Source organism: Periplaneta americana, chromosome 10 (genome assembly GCF_040183065.1).
Source record: "Periplaneta americana isolate PAMFEO1 chromosome 10, P.americana_PAMFEO1_priV1, whole genome shotgun sequence".
Classification (NCBI taxonomy): Eukaryota; Metazoa; Arthropoda; class Insecta; order Blattodea; family Blattidae; genus Periplaneta; species Periplaneta americana.
Window position 1 is genome coordinate 183,482,870 of NC_091126.1, and position 18,681 is coordinate 183,501,550.

General features: G+C 34.0%; 1 protein-coding gene across 17 annotated transcripts in view; it reads right to left on the reverse strand.

The window, feature by feature from the left end:
• The window catches only part of Vinc (vinculin), a 299,829-nt gene that overhangs the window by 43,915 nt on the left and 237,233 nt on the right, over positions 1-18,681 (reverse strand). For 16 of the 17 annotated variants that reach the window (XR_011334655.1, XM_069838599.1, XM_069838600.1 and 13 more), the window contains one exon: positions 17,605-17,643. The exons of the other annotated variant lie outside the window; for it this stretch is intronic. Coding sequence is in view for 15 of the 16 variants with exons in the window: in XM_069838599.1 (XP_069694700.1) it covers positions 17,605-17,643 (39 nt within the window). In the remaining variant the exon portion in view is untranslated. The remainder of the gene's footprint in view (positions 1-17,604; positions 17,644-18,681) is intronic. 17 annotated transcript variants of the gene reach the window in all.

Genomic DNA, 18,681 nt, shown 5'->3' on the forward strand with positions numbered 1-18,681 from the left:
CAAGGAGGAGGAATGACGTTGATGACAAAAATGAAAGGAATGTGTTTGCAGAATACTATTCTGAAGAAAGAGGAAAAAAATACTTTTTTTCTTTGTAAAGTAATTTTGAGATAATGTAAATGACCAAGATAATTCTGAATAGTAATTTACGCAGGTAAATTTCGTCCAATGGACAATGATGCATTGTATAATGGTCACTCCAAAAGTAATGCACAACATTTTCTTTTTTATTCTACAACTTTGCAATTTATGGAGGTCACAGATACATCCTTTCTGCTTGTATTCAAATTTAATTTAAGTCGTTCCCGTGAGTGGCGTCATAATAGCACTCCTTCAAGATGGCTGCTGCACTTGACATTTGTCAGAAGCAATGTGCTGTTATCCAGTTCCTGTGCTGTGAGAACGAGACAGTGGGAAACATTCACAAGAGGTTGAAAAAGGTGTATGGAGATGCAGCTGTTGATCGCAGTACGGTTAGTCAATGGGTAAGCAGATTATCTGGTGAAAGATGGCACGCCAATATTCGGGATACTCCTCGCAGCGGCAGACCTTGCACTGCATGAAGTCCTGACAATGTGCAGCGCATTAACAACATGGATGTGGCTGACAAACACGTAACAGTGAAAGAACTGTCATTCCAAGTTGGAATAGGGGAAGCAAGTGTGTGCAAAATATTGAAACAGTTGGGGTTAAAAAAGGTTTGTGCCAGATGGGCTCCGAGAATGTTGACAGAAGCCCACAAAGAAACCTGAAAAAGTGTGCAGTGAACTTTTGGACCAGTATGAGAATGGTGGAGATGACTTTCTTGCAAGAACTGTGACAGGAGATGAAACATGGCTCCACTATTTTGAACCGGAGACAAAGAGGCAGACAATGGAGTGGCATTATGCAAATTTACCAAAGAAAAAGAAATTCAAAACTGTGCCTTTGGCAGAAAAAGTTATGGCTATATTATTTTTCGATTCAGGACTCTTGGTTGTGGATATCATGCCACATGGAACCACCATTAATTCTGATGTGTATGTGTGGCAACTCTCAAGAAACTTCAAGCTCGACTGAGTTATGTTCGACCACATCAGGAGAAGCAGGATGTTTTGCTATTGCACGACAATGCACGGCCACATGTCAGTTACAAGACCACAGACCAGATCAGAAAACTTGGATGGTCAATACTGAAACATCCGCTTTACAGTCCTGATCTGGCACCATGCAATTACCATCTCTTTGGTAAACTGAAGGAATCCCTTCATGGAACAAGCTTTGAAGATGATGACTCCCTCGTGCACCTGCTAAAGAGTAGCTCAGACGTGTTGGTCCAGACTTTTACTATGCAGGTATACAGGCCCTCATTCCAAGGTGGCGTAAGGCGGTTGAAAGGGACGAGGATTATATGAAAAAGTGACATTTTGTTCTTAAAAGATGTATCTACATTCTGTGAAAATAGCAAAGGTGTAGGATAAAAATGTAATTTTTAAATAAATGTTGTGGATTACTTTTGCAGGGACCCTCATATTATGTTTTGTTGATGCTTCCCAGTATTACAAAGTGTTCAGAATACATGTTTTTCTTTCCGAGTGCTTTTTTATGTACACTTCGTAGGGTTTTTAACGTAAGTTTTCATTTTGACTTTAGCGTAATTAGTTACAAAATTGTAATTTGCACACCACGTAAAACAGTCAGTACTTTCGAAAAATAAAAGTAAAATTATAAAAATGTAATATATGAAAAAATAGTAAGAAAGACATATTATGGCAACATGACAAATATTTATAACAGAACAAAAGAGTACTTTTCTTTTTAAACTTTGACAGGCAATTAACTTCTGTCATTCACACAAGTGTCCTTATCTACTTGGTGACGAGCCAAAGCTTGTAGTTCTTTCAGTCACCACGAATGTGTTGCCCTTAGTGCCCCATAGGAGGGGAACTAAGTAACACCATATGATGATGATTAATGAAGCAATGTGCAATGTCAGTAAGGGAAATAGGAGTACCCCGCGAAAACCTATCACCAAACAACATCTTTGTCCACCACACATTCCAGTTGAACTTGACAGGATTCGAACCCTGGTTACCAGCATGGAAAGCCACGTTCTAGCCTTTCGACTAACGATGTGCCTATAAAAATGTACTATCATGTGCTATTTCGTTTGGCCAGAGTATCACAAGGAAAACACTCATCACAAGCAATATTTTGAAAACAACAAAATGTACGCAAATTCCTCTCATTATGCCTAAAGAATGATATAATATTATGCTTATATTTAAATTAAATTTGCCTAAATTGTATTTGTAATTTCCATGCAACATGCAAGAAGCCAATGTATCACACAAAACAAGATTGTAAACAATTTTACATTTTACAGACATCAAGACAGAAGAGTAGAGACTTTCAGATTGTGATAATGTTTAAAACGGAATATTTGGCATAAAAACATGCACAATACAAACAAGAAATATTACTGGTCTGTGGGGAAACTTATGGGCTTACACAGCATTGTCTTGGTGTTGGAGGCTGACGTTTCAACCGCTGTGTTGTTATCATCCTCAGAGCAGTGGATAAGGAAATAGGTTGTGAGCTTGCACACACATATATATATATATATATATATATATATATATATTTCCTTATCCACTGCTAACGGTCGAAACATCAGCCACAAACACCAAGACAACACGGTATAAGCCCGGAAGTTTCTCCACAGACCATGTACACCAGCCATGGAAGCCTACGCCAACACTTAAAAAATATTACTCATTCACGAAATTTATTTACTTGATAGTGATAAAATGTTGTCACAAGGAACTAACAAGAATAGGAGAAGTCATGTAAAGCAAACATGTAAAAGAAGTTAGTGCAATGAATGTTTGTTCTCTTAATATGATGATTTGATCTTTTATAATTAATCAAAATGCATATTAGTGCTACACAATTCTTTTGGTTGAGATAAAAATGGTTTTATTTATTCTTACTGATTAGTAATTTATTACAAAAATGTTAAATATACTCTGCTCTGGTTATATTTAATACAAGCCTCATTGTCTGACCTCGATAAAGTGTATTGTTTCGAAAATACTCTCGTATAGTTTTCCTACGAAAATATGTTACAAATTACTGAATTATTTAGAATAACCTTCCAACATAAAGTACTGTAAGTAAATAAGTCATTTAGTACGTAGGATCATGTGATATCTGGTAACAGTTGGCAACACTGACTAGACGGCAATATTTGCTGTTTAGGAACTGTTCTTATGTGACCCTCACTATACACAATCAACAACAGTTGCAAGACCCTGTACAGATTACACTTAACAGCACCATAATTAAAGAAGTTAAAAACACAAAATTTCTAGGTATCTGGTTGATACAGACCTGACATGGGAAAGCCACATTCAGTTCTTAACAGAAAAAATATCTCGACTATGCTATGTATTCCGAGTCCTTTAAAAAATATCACCCATTGAGCTACTATTGTCAGTTTATTTTGGCTATGTACATTCAGTCATATCATATGGTATCTTATTCTGGGGATCATCATCAAAATCTTCTCTTATACTTAAACTACAAAAACGTATAATTAAAATTATGAAGCAAGTATCCATTCCCATAGAAAGTAAAGGACTTTTCAAGGAACTTAAAATTTTACCGGTATCCTGTGTTTATATCCTAGAAACAGTATGCTTTATTCATAAAAATTTAAATTCCTTTAAAACAAACTCACAATATCACGAGCACGATACTAGGACATCCAATAATATACATTGGAATTATCACAGACTCGTCAAAACTCTCAATACCCCTACGCATACTGGCAGTAATTTATATAATAAACTTCCCCCACATGTCAAGGCACATAACAATAGTATGTTTAAGAAATCTGTTAAAAATATATTACTGACACACATGCCAATGTGCACAAAGGAATATTTAAATATAAAGTTTTAAATTTTAACCATTTATTCTTGTGAGTACTACCCTTCTGTTCTCTCTTGTTTCATGTGCCTGGAGACCCTACTGGAAGAGAGGCAGCATCAAGACTCAGAAGAAAGAAAATCAATTGCCTGCTAGTGTGTGATTACAAAATAATTAATTGTGTATCTCTTAAAATAAACTCAGCATCTTATTACAAGTAACTATTCTAGTGTGTTATGCATTACTGACTGAATTAGTAGTACGTTATTTGCTTAGTGATTAAATACATTATATTGTAACTAGTATTCTATTAAATAAGCATGTGACATGTTACCATAGATTAAGATGATTGTAAAATTATTGTATCATTGTTAGATTAATGTACACTGACGATGCCATGAATAATTGTATTCCAACGGTTATTAAAATATCTGTCTGTCTATTGTGCTGCATACAATGTGCAGAAATTAATGTCTGAACATGCAATTTAATATTTTAAATTATCTGAATAATATATTAATTTATCCTCTCATGAGTTGTTATCTAAATGCATTATCCTTCATAACTACTGTATATCTATGAAATTATTTATTTAACAAACATGAATTTCGTCCACAGATGTAAATTGTACAATACAATTTGTTTAATGTTTTAATGAAAAAGTTCTCACTCTTGTTGTAAACATGCATTGTGTTGTTGTTTAGTTAACTGTTCGAAGATAGGTCTGAACCTCACAAGTAATATCAAGAAGACATCTTATTATGAGGCAACTAGGTCAGAAAATAATGGGATAGGGTGGCCAATTCCTTTCCCCCTAAATATGTACTATTATTATTATTATTATTATTATTATTATTATTATTATTATTATTATTATTATTATTGATTTTTAAAGTGAAATGCTGATTTTTTCAAAGGCTTTCAATTTCTAGAAACAATCTCTGTCCTATATAAACTATGCCTTGTAACGTAATTATTCATATTTATTTAAGACATTAATTTGAGGTAATTATTAATGATCAATGAAGTGTGAGAAACATCTAATGAAAAAAATACTGAATTAAGATTTAAAAGAATTTTCAAAGTGACAGTGTTTTTCATAACATAATACTATGAATATATTACTAATTTTATTAAATAAAATAAACTTTCTTCCCATGTAAGCAACAATTCATTACCCATACTTGCTTCGGCCAAACAAGCTTCCTTCCCAATCTGCAATGTTGCAAAACAAGACATGATATTCAGGACTATAAATTCAAGAATCATCAGTACATGATGTAGACATGTACCAAATGGTGTATGGCATTACAAGGTAAATTAAACTGTATTACATAAATATTTAACTAAACATTCACAGGCCAGATTAGTTAATGCAAATGAAGTATACCTCGTACACATACTATTTTTTCAGATTTACATGTACATAAAAATTATAGTTTCAAACATTCATATAAATTTTTTAAGTATATGTTGAATAAGATATAAGCTGAACAATTGAGGTTCCTACAATCAAAACTCCCAAATCCAAAAAAAACTTTTTTTCTTTTCTTTCCAATTGCAGGATTTTGGCGTAGTTGCCATAATCCAGATGATCTCTTGCTTCTCAGTATCTCACTGGATGATCTTATAGCCATGCAGCGTGCATAGTAGACCTACCTCAAAGTGGTGCATCCTGGGCAACGTTTATAACAGCAAAGTGGTCTATAAAGTTGGCAATAAAGAGTCCAAAAAAACTAAATTCCCAGGAAAACGAAGAACATATTTTCTATATGAACAAACGTTCATGGAATGTAAGTAATACTATTATAAAACAATTTATTATAATTAGATGTAATCATGTTAATTCCTGGAAAATAACATTTTCTTTTTATGATTTAATTTGGACTTAACTGTTTTTGAAACAATTGATATTAGAGGAGAAAAATTCGCTCCGGCGCCGGGGATCAAACCCGGGTTCTTGGTTCTAGGTACCACGCATTCTCACCATTGAGTTACGCCAAAGTCCCCGGTGCCGGAGCGAATTTTTCTCCTCTAATATTAATTGAGACCCGGAATCCAAGAGGGGCCCAAGTCCATTTCATCAAACTTTTGGGAAATTGAAAAAAAAGTTTGCTGTTACTACAAAATGCCTCTGAATAATTATTTTTTGTTTCGTAAGTACATTCTATGTATTTTAGCTTAATTCTGCTACACAGTTTATTTCAGTGTTTAATTAATAGTTCATAGTATTTTGTTGTTTAATTCGTAAATAACTCTTGTATACATGTAACTCTCATCTAAATCAAATTGTTGAATTCTTTGTAAGTTCATGCATATGTATATACACGTTTTGCTGGTTGAGTGGAAGAGAAGGCCTTACGGTCTTAACTCTGCCAGCTAAAATAAATCAGGACGAGGAAGGAAAATTAATAGGTGACAAAAACAGGATCTTAGAAAGATGGACAGAACACTTTAGTAATCTCTTAAAAAATAGAGATATAGAGACATATGTTGAAGTACCGATAACATCTGGATATGAAGGACAGCAACAGTTTCTACCAGGAAAGGATGAAGTGCTGTCAATGATTGATACCCTCAAGAATAATAAAACCCCCAGAGAAGATGGCATTACAGCCGAGTTGATTAAATATGGAGGAGAGAAATTAAAACTTAATATTGTTAGGTTGGTACAACATATCTGGAGGAAGGAGAATATACCGGAGGATTGGAGAAATTCTATTTTCTGCCCCATACACAAAAAGGGTGATAAAACCATCTGTGCCAACTATAGAGGAATAGCCCTGCTAGATATTGTATATAAGGTAGTATCTAAACTGATAGCTACTAGAGTGAACTAAATAATGGAAAACATAGTGGGTGAATATCAAAGAGGCTTTATAAAAGGAAAATCCACAACAGATCAGATATTTGTACTAAGAGCTATATTAGAGAAGTGTTACGAGTATAACACTGATCTACATCTACTATTCGTGGACTTTAAGGAAGCGTATGATAGTATTGACAGGAGATCACTAATAGAAACTCTCATAGATTATTATGTACCACGTAAACTGATAAGATTAATTCAGATGACTTTAAAGCACAACAAAGGAAGAGTAGTCATTCAAAATGAAATAGCTGAAGAATTCAAAATAGAAAAAGGTGTTAAACAAGGTGATCCACTATCCACAATATTGTTTAATATTGTTTTGGAAAGAGTGGTTAGAAACTTGGATATAAACCCTGGTGGTACAATATATAATAGAATGGTACAAATTCTAGCCTATGCTGACGACGTGGTAATAATAAGTAGATCTACAGTAGACCTACAGAGAACTCTACTCCAGTTAGTCGAAGAAGGGGAGATATTAGGGCTAAGTGTTAATCAAAGGAAAACTAAATATATGATAGCAACTAGAAATAAAAATAAATAGGGAAACTCTAAAGACATAACAATTGGAGATTATAATTTTGAAAGAGTTACGAATTTTAAATATCTCGGATCATTAATTACTGAAGACAATAACACCTCTGAGGAGATAAAAGAGAGATTGAAAGAAGGGAATAGATGTTATTGGGCACTTCTCCAATTAATGAGATCTAGACACCTCTCGAAGGCAGGAAAAATAAAGATATACAGAACTGTGTTGAGACCAATTGTCACCTATGCATCGGAAACCTGGTCTATGCTTTAGGAAGACGAAAATAGAATCGCTATTTGGGAGAGAAAAATTCTAAGGAGAATATATGGACCAAAATTAGTAAACGGAGAATGGAGAGTGCAATACAATAGCGAGCTGTATGAGTTGTATGGTAAACCTTCAATATTGGGGGAAAAAAAAGGCTCAAGATTAAAATGGCTGGGCCATGTGGAAAGAAGAGAAGAGAACTCATTACTACACAGGATATATAGAGGAAATCCAGGAGGAAGAAGATGCACAGGGAGACCTAGAAAGACGTGGAGGAGGATATGAAGGAGCTGGGGATCCGAACGTGGAGGAGGCGTGCCCGGGACAGGAATGATTGGGCTTCACTTGTTAGGCAGGCTCTAGTCCTACAAGGGCTGTAATGCCACAGATGATGATGATGATGATGATTATTATTATTATTATATTACATCTCCATTACATCTTTTCATATAACCATGGCAACAAGCTTCTACTAATTATTTTGCATGAGAAATAAATTTTGAAAGTGATTAAACATTGGGCCCCTCTTGGATTTCGAGTCTCAATTGTTACATAACATATATATTCTGCAGGACCAACAAATAATAATCTTTAGTATTCTTCTAGTAACAGTGCATATTTCTGTACAGATTACTGTGCACATTACTGTGGAATCCCGGCCACCAAGTCACTCAACTGAGTGCGCTCCTTATATAATGACAGTTGATTTAATAAAATGTCAACATACATGCCCAACTTGGAGTCAGGTCATAAAGGGAAAACACTGGAGGAGGGGAGTTCGAGCCGGTACTGTGGATTGGACTTTGGCGTAGCTCAATGGTGAGAGCGCTTGGTACGTAAAACCAAGGACCCGGGTTCGATCCCCAGCACTGGAGTGAATTTTTCTCCTCTAATATTAATTGTTACCATAACAGATATATTCTGTAGAACCAAAAAAATAATAATCTTTAGTATATGTTTTTTAAACTTAAGGATCGATTTAGAGATTTTTGAATGTAAGAAAGTACTGTATTTCCGAACATGTAATAAATTAAAATGAAACAGAAAGCAGTTACATGCCTACGTCATAATATAAAAATATTAAATTTATTTTATACTGAATGCCACCTAAAAAACAGTATCAATTTAGAATACGGGGTTAATACAATTTTTATACAATATTGTCACATTTCTCTACATCAGGATGAATAATTTCATCTTCTTAATCACTTTCAGTGACATTACTTGAATTTATGATCTCCACATAAAACTTCATAAACATAAAACACGCCAATCAGTCAAAAAGCGTTTCTCCAAAAGTTTGGGCACATCTCTTATTTCAGGTGCTTTCAGAGAAACTCCATGGCTCAGAATATAAGGATTAGTATCGAAGTCCACTGGTGTGGAGTAACAGTTAGCACGTCTGACCGTGAGACAAGCAGGCCCGGGTTCAAATCTTGGTTGGAACATGTTACATGTTTGAGGATTTTTTCCGAGATTTTCCCTCAACCCATTAAGAGCAAATGCTAGGTCACTTTAGATGCTGGATCCTGGACTCATTTCGCTGGCATTATCACCTTCATCTCATTCAGACACTACATAATCACAGAAATTGAAAAAACGTCGTAAAATAACCAATTAAAAAAGTAATCGAAATTCTCCTGTTTTTCCTTGTTACTGTCTTTGGTACACTTGTGTCTGATTTATAGTTAACCTCACCTTGCACTGTTATCTGTTCCTCCAATGTAGATCTTCTTAAAAGGAATCTTTTACAGGAACTGAACTAGATGTGCCAGTTTCCATGAGTTTATAAGATTTAGTGTGTCTCTTTCCTCCAGTCTCTAAAAGGTACGTCTTCATCTCCAAGGTTAAAGACTGTTTCATGTTTGCCAATCATGTTCTTATGTTCTTAATTACTTCCTTCTTATTTATTTTTCAATTACTCTGAATATGTTATTCAGAGAAAGAAACAAGTGTCCGACTACAGGAAATATAATTTCAACTTCATCAATATTTGCTGGTGCTTCAGTGAGCAACGACTTATAGCACATTTCAATCAGCACTGTGTTTTTATTTTGTGTTCTTGCTCATTGTATTCATGATATCAATCATTATTATTATTACAGAAAAATAACTAAATTATTAATGTTTGAACAACAGCTGCTTAACCATGAAAATGAATCAAGAGCCGACCTGCAATGTAGAGGAATGCTAGGCAATGCAATCTTGTACTTGATTGGCTGAAATGGACTTAGAGGGTTTTGAAACGAACAATGGCGAAAATTCATTCAGTTGGATCTAGCAGTTATTGAAACTAACCCAGATTATTGTCCAGTATTTTCAAAGAGATCTAGCGAACTTTGAAGAAAAATCATGTCAACATTGACTTATCCATGCATAGTTACACAGGAAAGCAACTTCACCTCACTTTTTCTTTTCGATGGACTTGGTGGATTGTAATTCTAGGTGCCTCAATTACTCCAACAACTACAATACAGTGTATATTCTTTCAATAATTTTGAACACAACCAGAGATAGTAGCTATGTAGCAGTAGCAATAATAATAATGGTGACAAATAACGATGGAGTCGATGGTGATGAATTGATAAATGATAAAAATTTGTTGTATGTCCGTTCTGACACAAAAATTGAAATAATATGCGTAGGCCTATCCTCTTAAAGAACTCTTTTGTTTCATTGCTTAACTAAAATCAAACATTTTAATACGTTCTTGTTATTCATTTTATCAGCATTATTCTAGCATTACTGGTACCGGTACCGTAGTTTATTTAATTAACTTTTTTAAACTACACCATTTGTGACTGCAATCGTGACATGCATGTTTGTATTTTTTCAACAATGTATACCCTTCACTTCACTTCACTTCACTTCACTTCACTTCAGTTCAGTTCAGTTCACTTCATTTCACTTCACTTCACTTCACTTCACTTCACTTCACTTATATCTTCCTTGTTAAATATATGGCAATAATATCTATTGTAAAAAAAAAAAGACCGTACTATGGACCATCATCTGCTCCGTAACTTTTATTTCTCAAAGTGTTTCACACAAAATATGAAATATAAGGTTACTGTTATTTATGTTTTTGCGAACCAATATAAACTCTTTAAGTAATTTGAACTTCTTATTCCATTAGATAAAATTTTTTACCTCTAATGAATATTTATAGAGAAATAATGAACTGACTTTTACTCTCAGATGAGCCATGTATCACGTCTCTACCATGCTAGCAGCTTACTTGAGCACATCTTCATTTCGCCTCGACGCCATCTTGCTGTCAGTGCCCTCTTTTCCGTGCATATTCCTTTCAAATTTCCTGTGTCGTCGTGTCATAGGTTGCGCTGGAGAGGGGGAAGAAAAAATAGTTTTCCTTATAGCTGCTTGGAGATCGCCAAATCATTCAGGAGACTTGTTCCGTCGTGGTAACATCACCAGCATACTCAGGAAATTGCTTCATCACATTAACATCAGAACCTTTAGGAGCTTCGGTTTGTGGTTCTATATCAGATCATTCAGGAAACTTCTTTCTTCGGGCTAACATCAGAATATTAGCAGAATCACTTCCTGGTTGATCATCGAAACATTCAGGAAAACCGCTTCGTGTTTGTATAAATTTATTGAAGTTCCATAGTAGCAGTGATTTATTCAGGCAAGATTGTTCCTTTGTATTTGGTTATTATTAGCGTTCTTCAGTTTGTCAATTTAGATCTGGTCTACGATAATGTATTGATTATTGAGAAATGTTTGATTAGACATTTTGTATTGCGTAGCGAGTATATTAACGAGATTAGTCAATGCTTGTACTGTAACTCGTGGAACATTCCGGAAGATGGATTTCGCGAGTTAGGCTACGCATTCGCGTGTATGAGGATATGCGAAGTTTTGAAGTTAGTTAATGTCGGATTGTGTGGGTTATACATCCGAGTTTATAGAATGTCCTATTTTAATATTTGATTATTCATTTGGGAACTTTGAGACTGATAAAAGTAATTGGCTATCGTATTACATCTACCAAGTTCAGTAACCTTAAGTTGGTCTTCTTGCTTAGTTTATTTTCCCTGATGGCATTTCTCTTCCCCCCCCCCCCCGCATTAATTATTATTAGTGTGGTGGTATGTTGTGCAGATGTGTGTTTGATATTTGATTTTCATATTGTAATCCATTAAATATAATTTACTGTGATATAATAGTTGGGTTTATATTCTATCTGCGTTTCAATTCTGTATGAAAGTAATTCTGTATTGGAGTGTTGTGTATTGCCTTCTGCAATAGGGATTAATGTTCAGTTAAGTTGGAAGTTGAATGGAACTTTTACTATGTCATTTATGCATGGATACATTTCAATTGATTGAGATATTTGTATGGTGATGACATGACATTTAATTTTGATTGTATCACATGATAGAGATAGCACGCAGGATAGAATTCAACTATTTGTGATATTCAAATTTCTATACATATTTTTTATTTTAGTACGTTATTTTACGACACTTTATCAACATCTTTGGTTATTTAGCGTCTGAATGAGATGAAGGTGATAATGCCAGTGAAATGAGTCCGGGGTCCAACACCGAAAGTTACCCAGCATTTGCTCATATTGGGTTGAGGGAAAACCCCAGAAAAAAACTCAACCAGGTAACTTGCCCCGACCAGGAATCAAACCCGGGCCATTGGTTTCGCGGCTAGATGCGCTAACCGTTACTCCACAGGTGTGGACTTCTATACATATCTTTATTGGTATTTCAGATTTTCTTTGTAATTGTTCTTTATGTTAACTTCATTATTGTTTGTAATACCTCATCTTTTCATTTGTAATTTGTTTAAAGATTCACCATTCAGTCAATTATATTGTTTGTTACCGAAAATATGCATTTATTATTTTAATTAATCGATTGCTCTATGCACTTAGCTTCCACTGTGTCCACCTATCAACTCAGCGCACCTTTACGATCTGTTAAGTGGTACAACATAGGTGGTAATGGTACACAGAATATTCAAACTATTGAGCAGCAATGTTCATTCTGTTCCTATTCTAATATGGATATCTTATAATACCTGTAATAGGTCTATTGTGAATATCAAGTAAAAAGAATGTGTATTATTATACTGCCCCTTCGTTAAAGAAATGTATATGATAAGTCTTCAGGTAATGAACAGTTTGTTTTATTATTTTTAATTCAATTTGATTTTTATGACATGTGGCTATTTAACATTTCATTCTCAGTGCTCCCTACTAAGTTAACTTAATGTGTAAGACAAAATAATTATATGATACTAATGATGAACCATCCAGAGTGCAAGAATATTTGAATTGGCATATGCTAAAAGGGCCTCAGTCAAGAAAAATGGAAAATTGAGTTAAGCACATTTTCATTGTTTGCTTGGATAATTTGTAAGTTTTATGCTATAAAGACCTCCGTGGGATGCATCATTGTGGTGGAAATAGAGCATGGAGTTAGAACGTTACACACTATAAGGACCTCAGTCAGTGAATGAGTCCATTATAAACAGCTGAAGATAATACAATAAAACTTCACTGAATTACCACAGGCTTACCAGAAGTCTTAACAGCAATTTATATAATAAACTTCCACAAAAAATCAAAGAACTTAACATAAGAAAATTAAAAAAGACGTAAAGAACATTTTATTAACACATGCCATTTTGCACAAATGAATATCTAAATTAAAAATTTTTGTTGTTAATGTTCCTCCTTGATACTGCCCTTAATCATTTTATGTTCCAGGTAACCCAGAGTTGATGACAGGATATGGAAAATTAAACAGAGAAGAGACTGGATGGAACAATGGAGACTGAAGATCGAGCTTAGCCTATATATTTCAGATTTTTTTTTTTTTTGCATTTCATTTAGTATTAATTTGTTAAGCTTATTTAGAATTAAGTTTCTTTGTATTATATTGTATGTTATGTCATTTTTCTTGTGTACTGACGATACCATGAATGCTTGTAATTCTATCTGCTAATAAAGATCTAATCTAACTGTGCAGTTTGTAATGTTTCATACATTTTATTGGTATATTGTTGAAAAAGAGCATAGTAACAAAGGACCCAATGAAGTATGCTCCTTCATCTACGAATTCTTGTGAAATATTTCTCCACAGTTTACTGAATTACACTTATATTCTGATAACTGTGGGAGAGAAAATAAAAATCATGTTGTATCAAGACTTCTGTTAGCACTGACTAATACCAGTGGATTTAAAAAAAAAATTGAACACTACTTCCTTATGAGGAGACATTAGTTCCTCCCATGTGATAGGGATTTCAGTAAAATAAAAGGAGAAATAAAAAATCATGATAGATTCTACACTGTACATTACAGCCCTGCAAAACCAGTTGTAAAGGAAGAAACTTACATAGTGCTACTGAACGCCTGGCGTTATAGGCAGTATGCGAAGTACATCTGCTTGCGTACTGCCTCAGTATTTGGTTTAACAAGTATTCGAGTTGATTCGATCTCTCTGTGAGTGGAAGGCTCTGGCATATAAAATGAAGATCACAGTGTACCATCCAGATATTATAACTGCGGATCATCAAGAGGAACAAACAGCATGCAGCGTGAAACTACAGATGTTGTAAAGCGTAAATTGCAGGAAGAAAACTTTCGGTATCCACAAATTACCAAGGTTGTAATTTTTGCTTACACTAGAAAACTGAATTATAATATTACAATAATGACACACTTAAAAAAACAGTAAACTCAATCAATAGTAAAACTAAAAAAAAAAAAAAAAAAACTTTATATCTCCTGAAACATACTACAACCAATGCTTTTAGTATGTTTACTATGACAAGAGTCTAGCAACTAATTTTCGAGCAATCGAACTCTCAGTGATTTGTCAATCATCTGGCCACTGTAGAAAAGTCTAACCACAGCTATGACAAATACTATCTATGGCCCACTTTGACATGCTTGACCTAGGGAGACAGACCTGAGTTCGTTGAAGTCTTACATTTGTATTACAAGAAGAAAAAGCAGTGTGCAACTAGCGACGATGTTGCCAGGCTGCTGAAACTTCCAACTCAATTTTCTAATAACCGTGCATTTACTCACAAAACGTAATATAGGTTTTCCATTCATTTACGAGAACCTTATCACCCTGTTCAATCTGCAGAGTTATTTCACTTCTACCTTGCATAGCTACTGTTTTGGAGGAATGCATTTAGAGTTATAATGAAATGTATATAGTTATTTAATTTTATGTTTTGTGATTAATTGTAATTCTATTTTGGATTTATTTACTTATTATATCTCATATTATACATTATGCTTATTTCATTTTCTACATATTAAATTATTGGAAAGATCACCAAACAATTCTAGCCTCTCTAGCAACACTTGTGAAACGAATATTGGCCATTCCATGAATAAGTGTTTCCATCGAATGTAACTTTAGACTAGTAAAACAGATTTATTAATAAATAAACACAAGAAGTCAACTCTGACCATGTAGTCTATGATAATAGGCCCTAATAATAATTGTGAACATCAAATAGTTATTATTAGCACGTGTGTACATAAAATAGTTCTTTGACTGACACTTGTTTTCTCTGAAGTAGATCTTTTCTATACAGAATGATTTGTTTCTAAAACTTGCTATTCTTTTGTTATTCGTAGTTTAGAATTGTGTCAATTATACTTATTTTGTACAGAACAACCACCATTAGGAGCCAAAGTAATCGTATTGTTAAAAATAACATTACTGTTTATCTTTTTAAATTGATTTCTTAATAAATAATATTGCAACTGCTTAGAATAATTAAAACGCATGCAACTATTGTTTTAGAGGTAGGCCTATACATTTTTTTTAGCTTAAAGTACAAACGTCATAATGGACTGTATGTACTTATTTCCCATTTTGTTTTATAATGAATTGTAATTATATTTTTGAATATGTTTACATTATGATATTTCACATTATACATTACATCTATTTCCTTCGATGTCACTGTGTCCATTGTTCATTTATTTGTTACTAGTCAAATTACTGCAAGTTTGAAACACAAAAATAAATGTATTAAAGTGTCAAATTATTTGTATTCCTATTTGAAGCAAACATATTTTTGTAATTAAAATAAATATCCTTCAATATTATTACTTTTATACTGAAAAAATGTTAAAGAGTTATTGTATGATGAAATGTACCTGGTGTTATTTGGAGATCGTATTTTCTTCCTCCTTACCATTTCTTTCTGTGTGAGATTTATGTTCTAAAGAATTCGTGATGTTACATGAACTTACGTAATATCGATTATTGGGTTATACAAATCGAACAAGATTCAGTCAATATGTGACGAGAAAGAGTTATGACATAATCAAATGATGAAGTTATGACGTATACTATTTAACACTGGTAGAGTAAAACGCCAGCTATATAGCGTTTATTGGTAAGAAAAATATACATGGCTTGTGCAGGTCTTGTTCTGTGTAAAACTATAATATTGTTTAACATATCTATAAACAACTTTTATTTGTAAAACTCTAAAAGTTTAAAATATAAACGATACTTATAAAGTTACTGCTAGTTCAGAATAATAAAGAAAATACAGTATGTGTGTCATAGTTTCGAATCAACTGTAAAAGTACTTACAAACACTTTTTTTTTTTAATAAGACAAAGTAAATTTCCTTCAATTGTTACTCTGGTTGTGTACTCGAAAAACGTCAGATTCATGTAAGTGCGCCTGGTGTTCTGTCTACTCTGCAATACATCAGGCGTAACCACTCGACAACCGAGTATCTGGTCCGATGTTCATTCTAGTCAGTCGTAGCTGCGACTGGTCGAATCTAAACCGGTTGTAAGCGCTGTTTTGCAGGTCTCTACTGTACATAACTCACACAGCTAATCATGGAGTCTAGTACAACTCGAAAGTTAACTATGAAAGGAAGTTCAGTTTGTATTAAGTGATTTCTTGCATTTTACCCACAATGTAGATTATCCAGAATACATCTTTTCATGGAATAGAATTGATTCAATTGTGACTCATACATTTCGCCTTAGTCTCTCTTGAAGACCTAATGTGACTTTTTCTACAAAAGAAGCCTATGCTGCAGGAAAAATTTACATTGAATGTAGAAAAATTACATGATATTGAAAAACTAGTTCCATACATACCTCGTAAATAGAAGAATTTATCAAGAAATACTACAGTGATCTACTGCTGTGGGAAAGAAATTACTGACTGTGACCTCGAACTATGCATTTGCCTTAGCCCGTGAATAATGCAGTATTTTTGTAAATATGGATACTAAATGGAAAAGTGACCAAACTGACATGATTATTTGAAAAAATCCCTGAACCGTACTAAAAGTGCTTCCTCAAGTGATTTTGAAATTTTTTTACTAGACAAAAACTGATTTCTATACATTTTCGTGCAAATAAATTAGCTTTATGGGTCAAGTATAGGACAGGTTTTTTTTAGTTTTCTCAAAACTGAGTCTGATTGACTGAGGTTCTTTTAGCATATGCCCATTCATTTGTTACTAACATTTCTCTGTAGATTAATAATTTCCATTGCAAGTTATCAATTGTAAATGATGTATGAGGAAACTACATATAAATACATACAAGTTCAATAAAATAATTCCCACATTAACATAAAACTATATCAAACATTATATACGCGAATGAGTGAAGCAGACATGTATGACTACTTAAAATAACGTCCATTTATCAATATACACCAAACTTATTAATGTGTAATTCACAATTTTATATTTAAACTAAAACACACAAAGAACACTATGCAGTTTCACACAAGTATATAGTAAGAATTATATCTACTATAATAAACACAAGAATTGGATTGGATGGCCTAATTGCGTGAGTTAACATGCTACACATTTTGCAATGGACAGCAGTTAGACAACCCCATAATCATGCACAATTCATTATATAAACCTATCAGTTACAAAATAAGGCAGTACAATACCAGTAGGTATATACATTTCATGCAAGAAGCAAGCACTTAAAAAATCTGTATAGTATGCTGGCAGTTACCCCCAAGAATCTCTCCCATGTCCATCCGGGGAATCATCTCTGTTAAACAAACAGAATAATTTGCAACAAGCATTCATGGCAGTCATATCATTGTTAAACCTATATAAATAAAGCAGCATTATCTTAGCACTGATTGTAATATTCACTCTTCTATGTAGAAGCAATGTTACCAAGTTTTGTGGAGTAATGTGGCAGTAATCCACTAAAAACATTCTTCACAAATTTGGCTTCAAGGATTTGGTTCTAGTAAAATGAGGATGTAAGGAACTGAATGTTTTAGAATGCAGACTTCCATGAATATCAACAGAATAAGAATTCTCCGGGCTGAGAGACTGTGGTCTACTGGAGATGGTGGATCTAGACATCTTCAGTGGTGAGGAAAGAGTGGGCAAAGTGACCTCCTCTGTGTGCCAGTAGTGACTGGTGTGATAGATGGATGAATGCTGTTTCCTGCTTCGATGTTCCGACCAACAGTAGCAAATGTCATAAAGTTGGATACCACTTTTTGTTAAGTTTGTAATTAAAATTATTTTTATGTTTGTAAACTTCTAGTACCTCATAATGTAGGTATGAGAGGTAGTGGGGAGAATTTCTTAGTATATCAGTGTCATCGAAGAGAATATGCTCTACAGGAGGGGGATCATGATTTCTGCTTAGAGAGAGAGAGAGAGAGGAGGGAAGGATATTCGTTTTGATGACACTGGTGTCCTAAGGAACACTCCCCACTACTATTCCCACCTACATTGAGAGGCGACAAAAATTTACAAACATCAGAATAATTTTAACTGAAAAGAAGAAGACCTAAAAATTAACCAAATGTGGTATCGAGCTCTATGACACGCACACAAACAGTCTATTATTATCATCAGAGCGCAGTGCAGACCAAGCAGGAAACGCATGCCACTTCCTGTCCAGTCACTACTGGTGCACCGAGGAGATCACTTCACCCATGCCTGCCTCACCACTGAAGATATCTACCGCAGCTGTAGACCACACCTCAAATGCTTTTCTTTAAAGCCTTTTAACTTTAATTATTTAGATTATCTAAAAATTTTATTGTTATTGGTTGGATCCCAG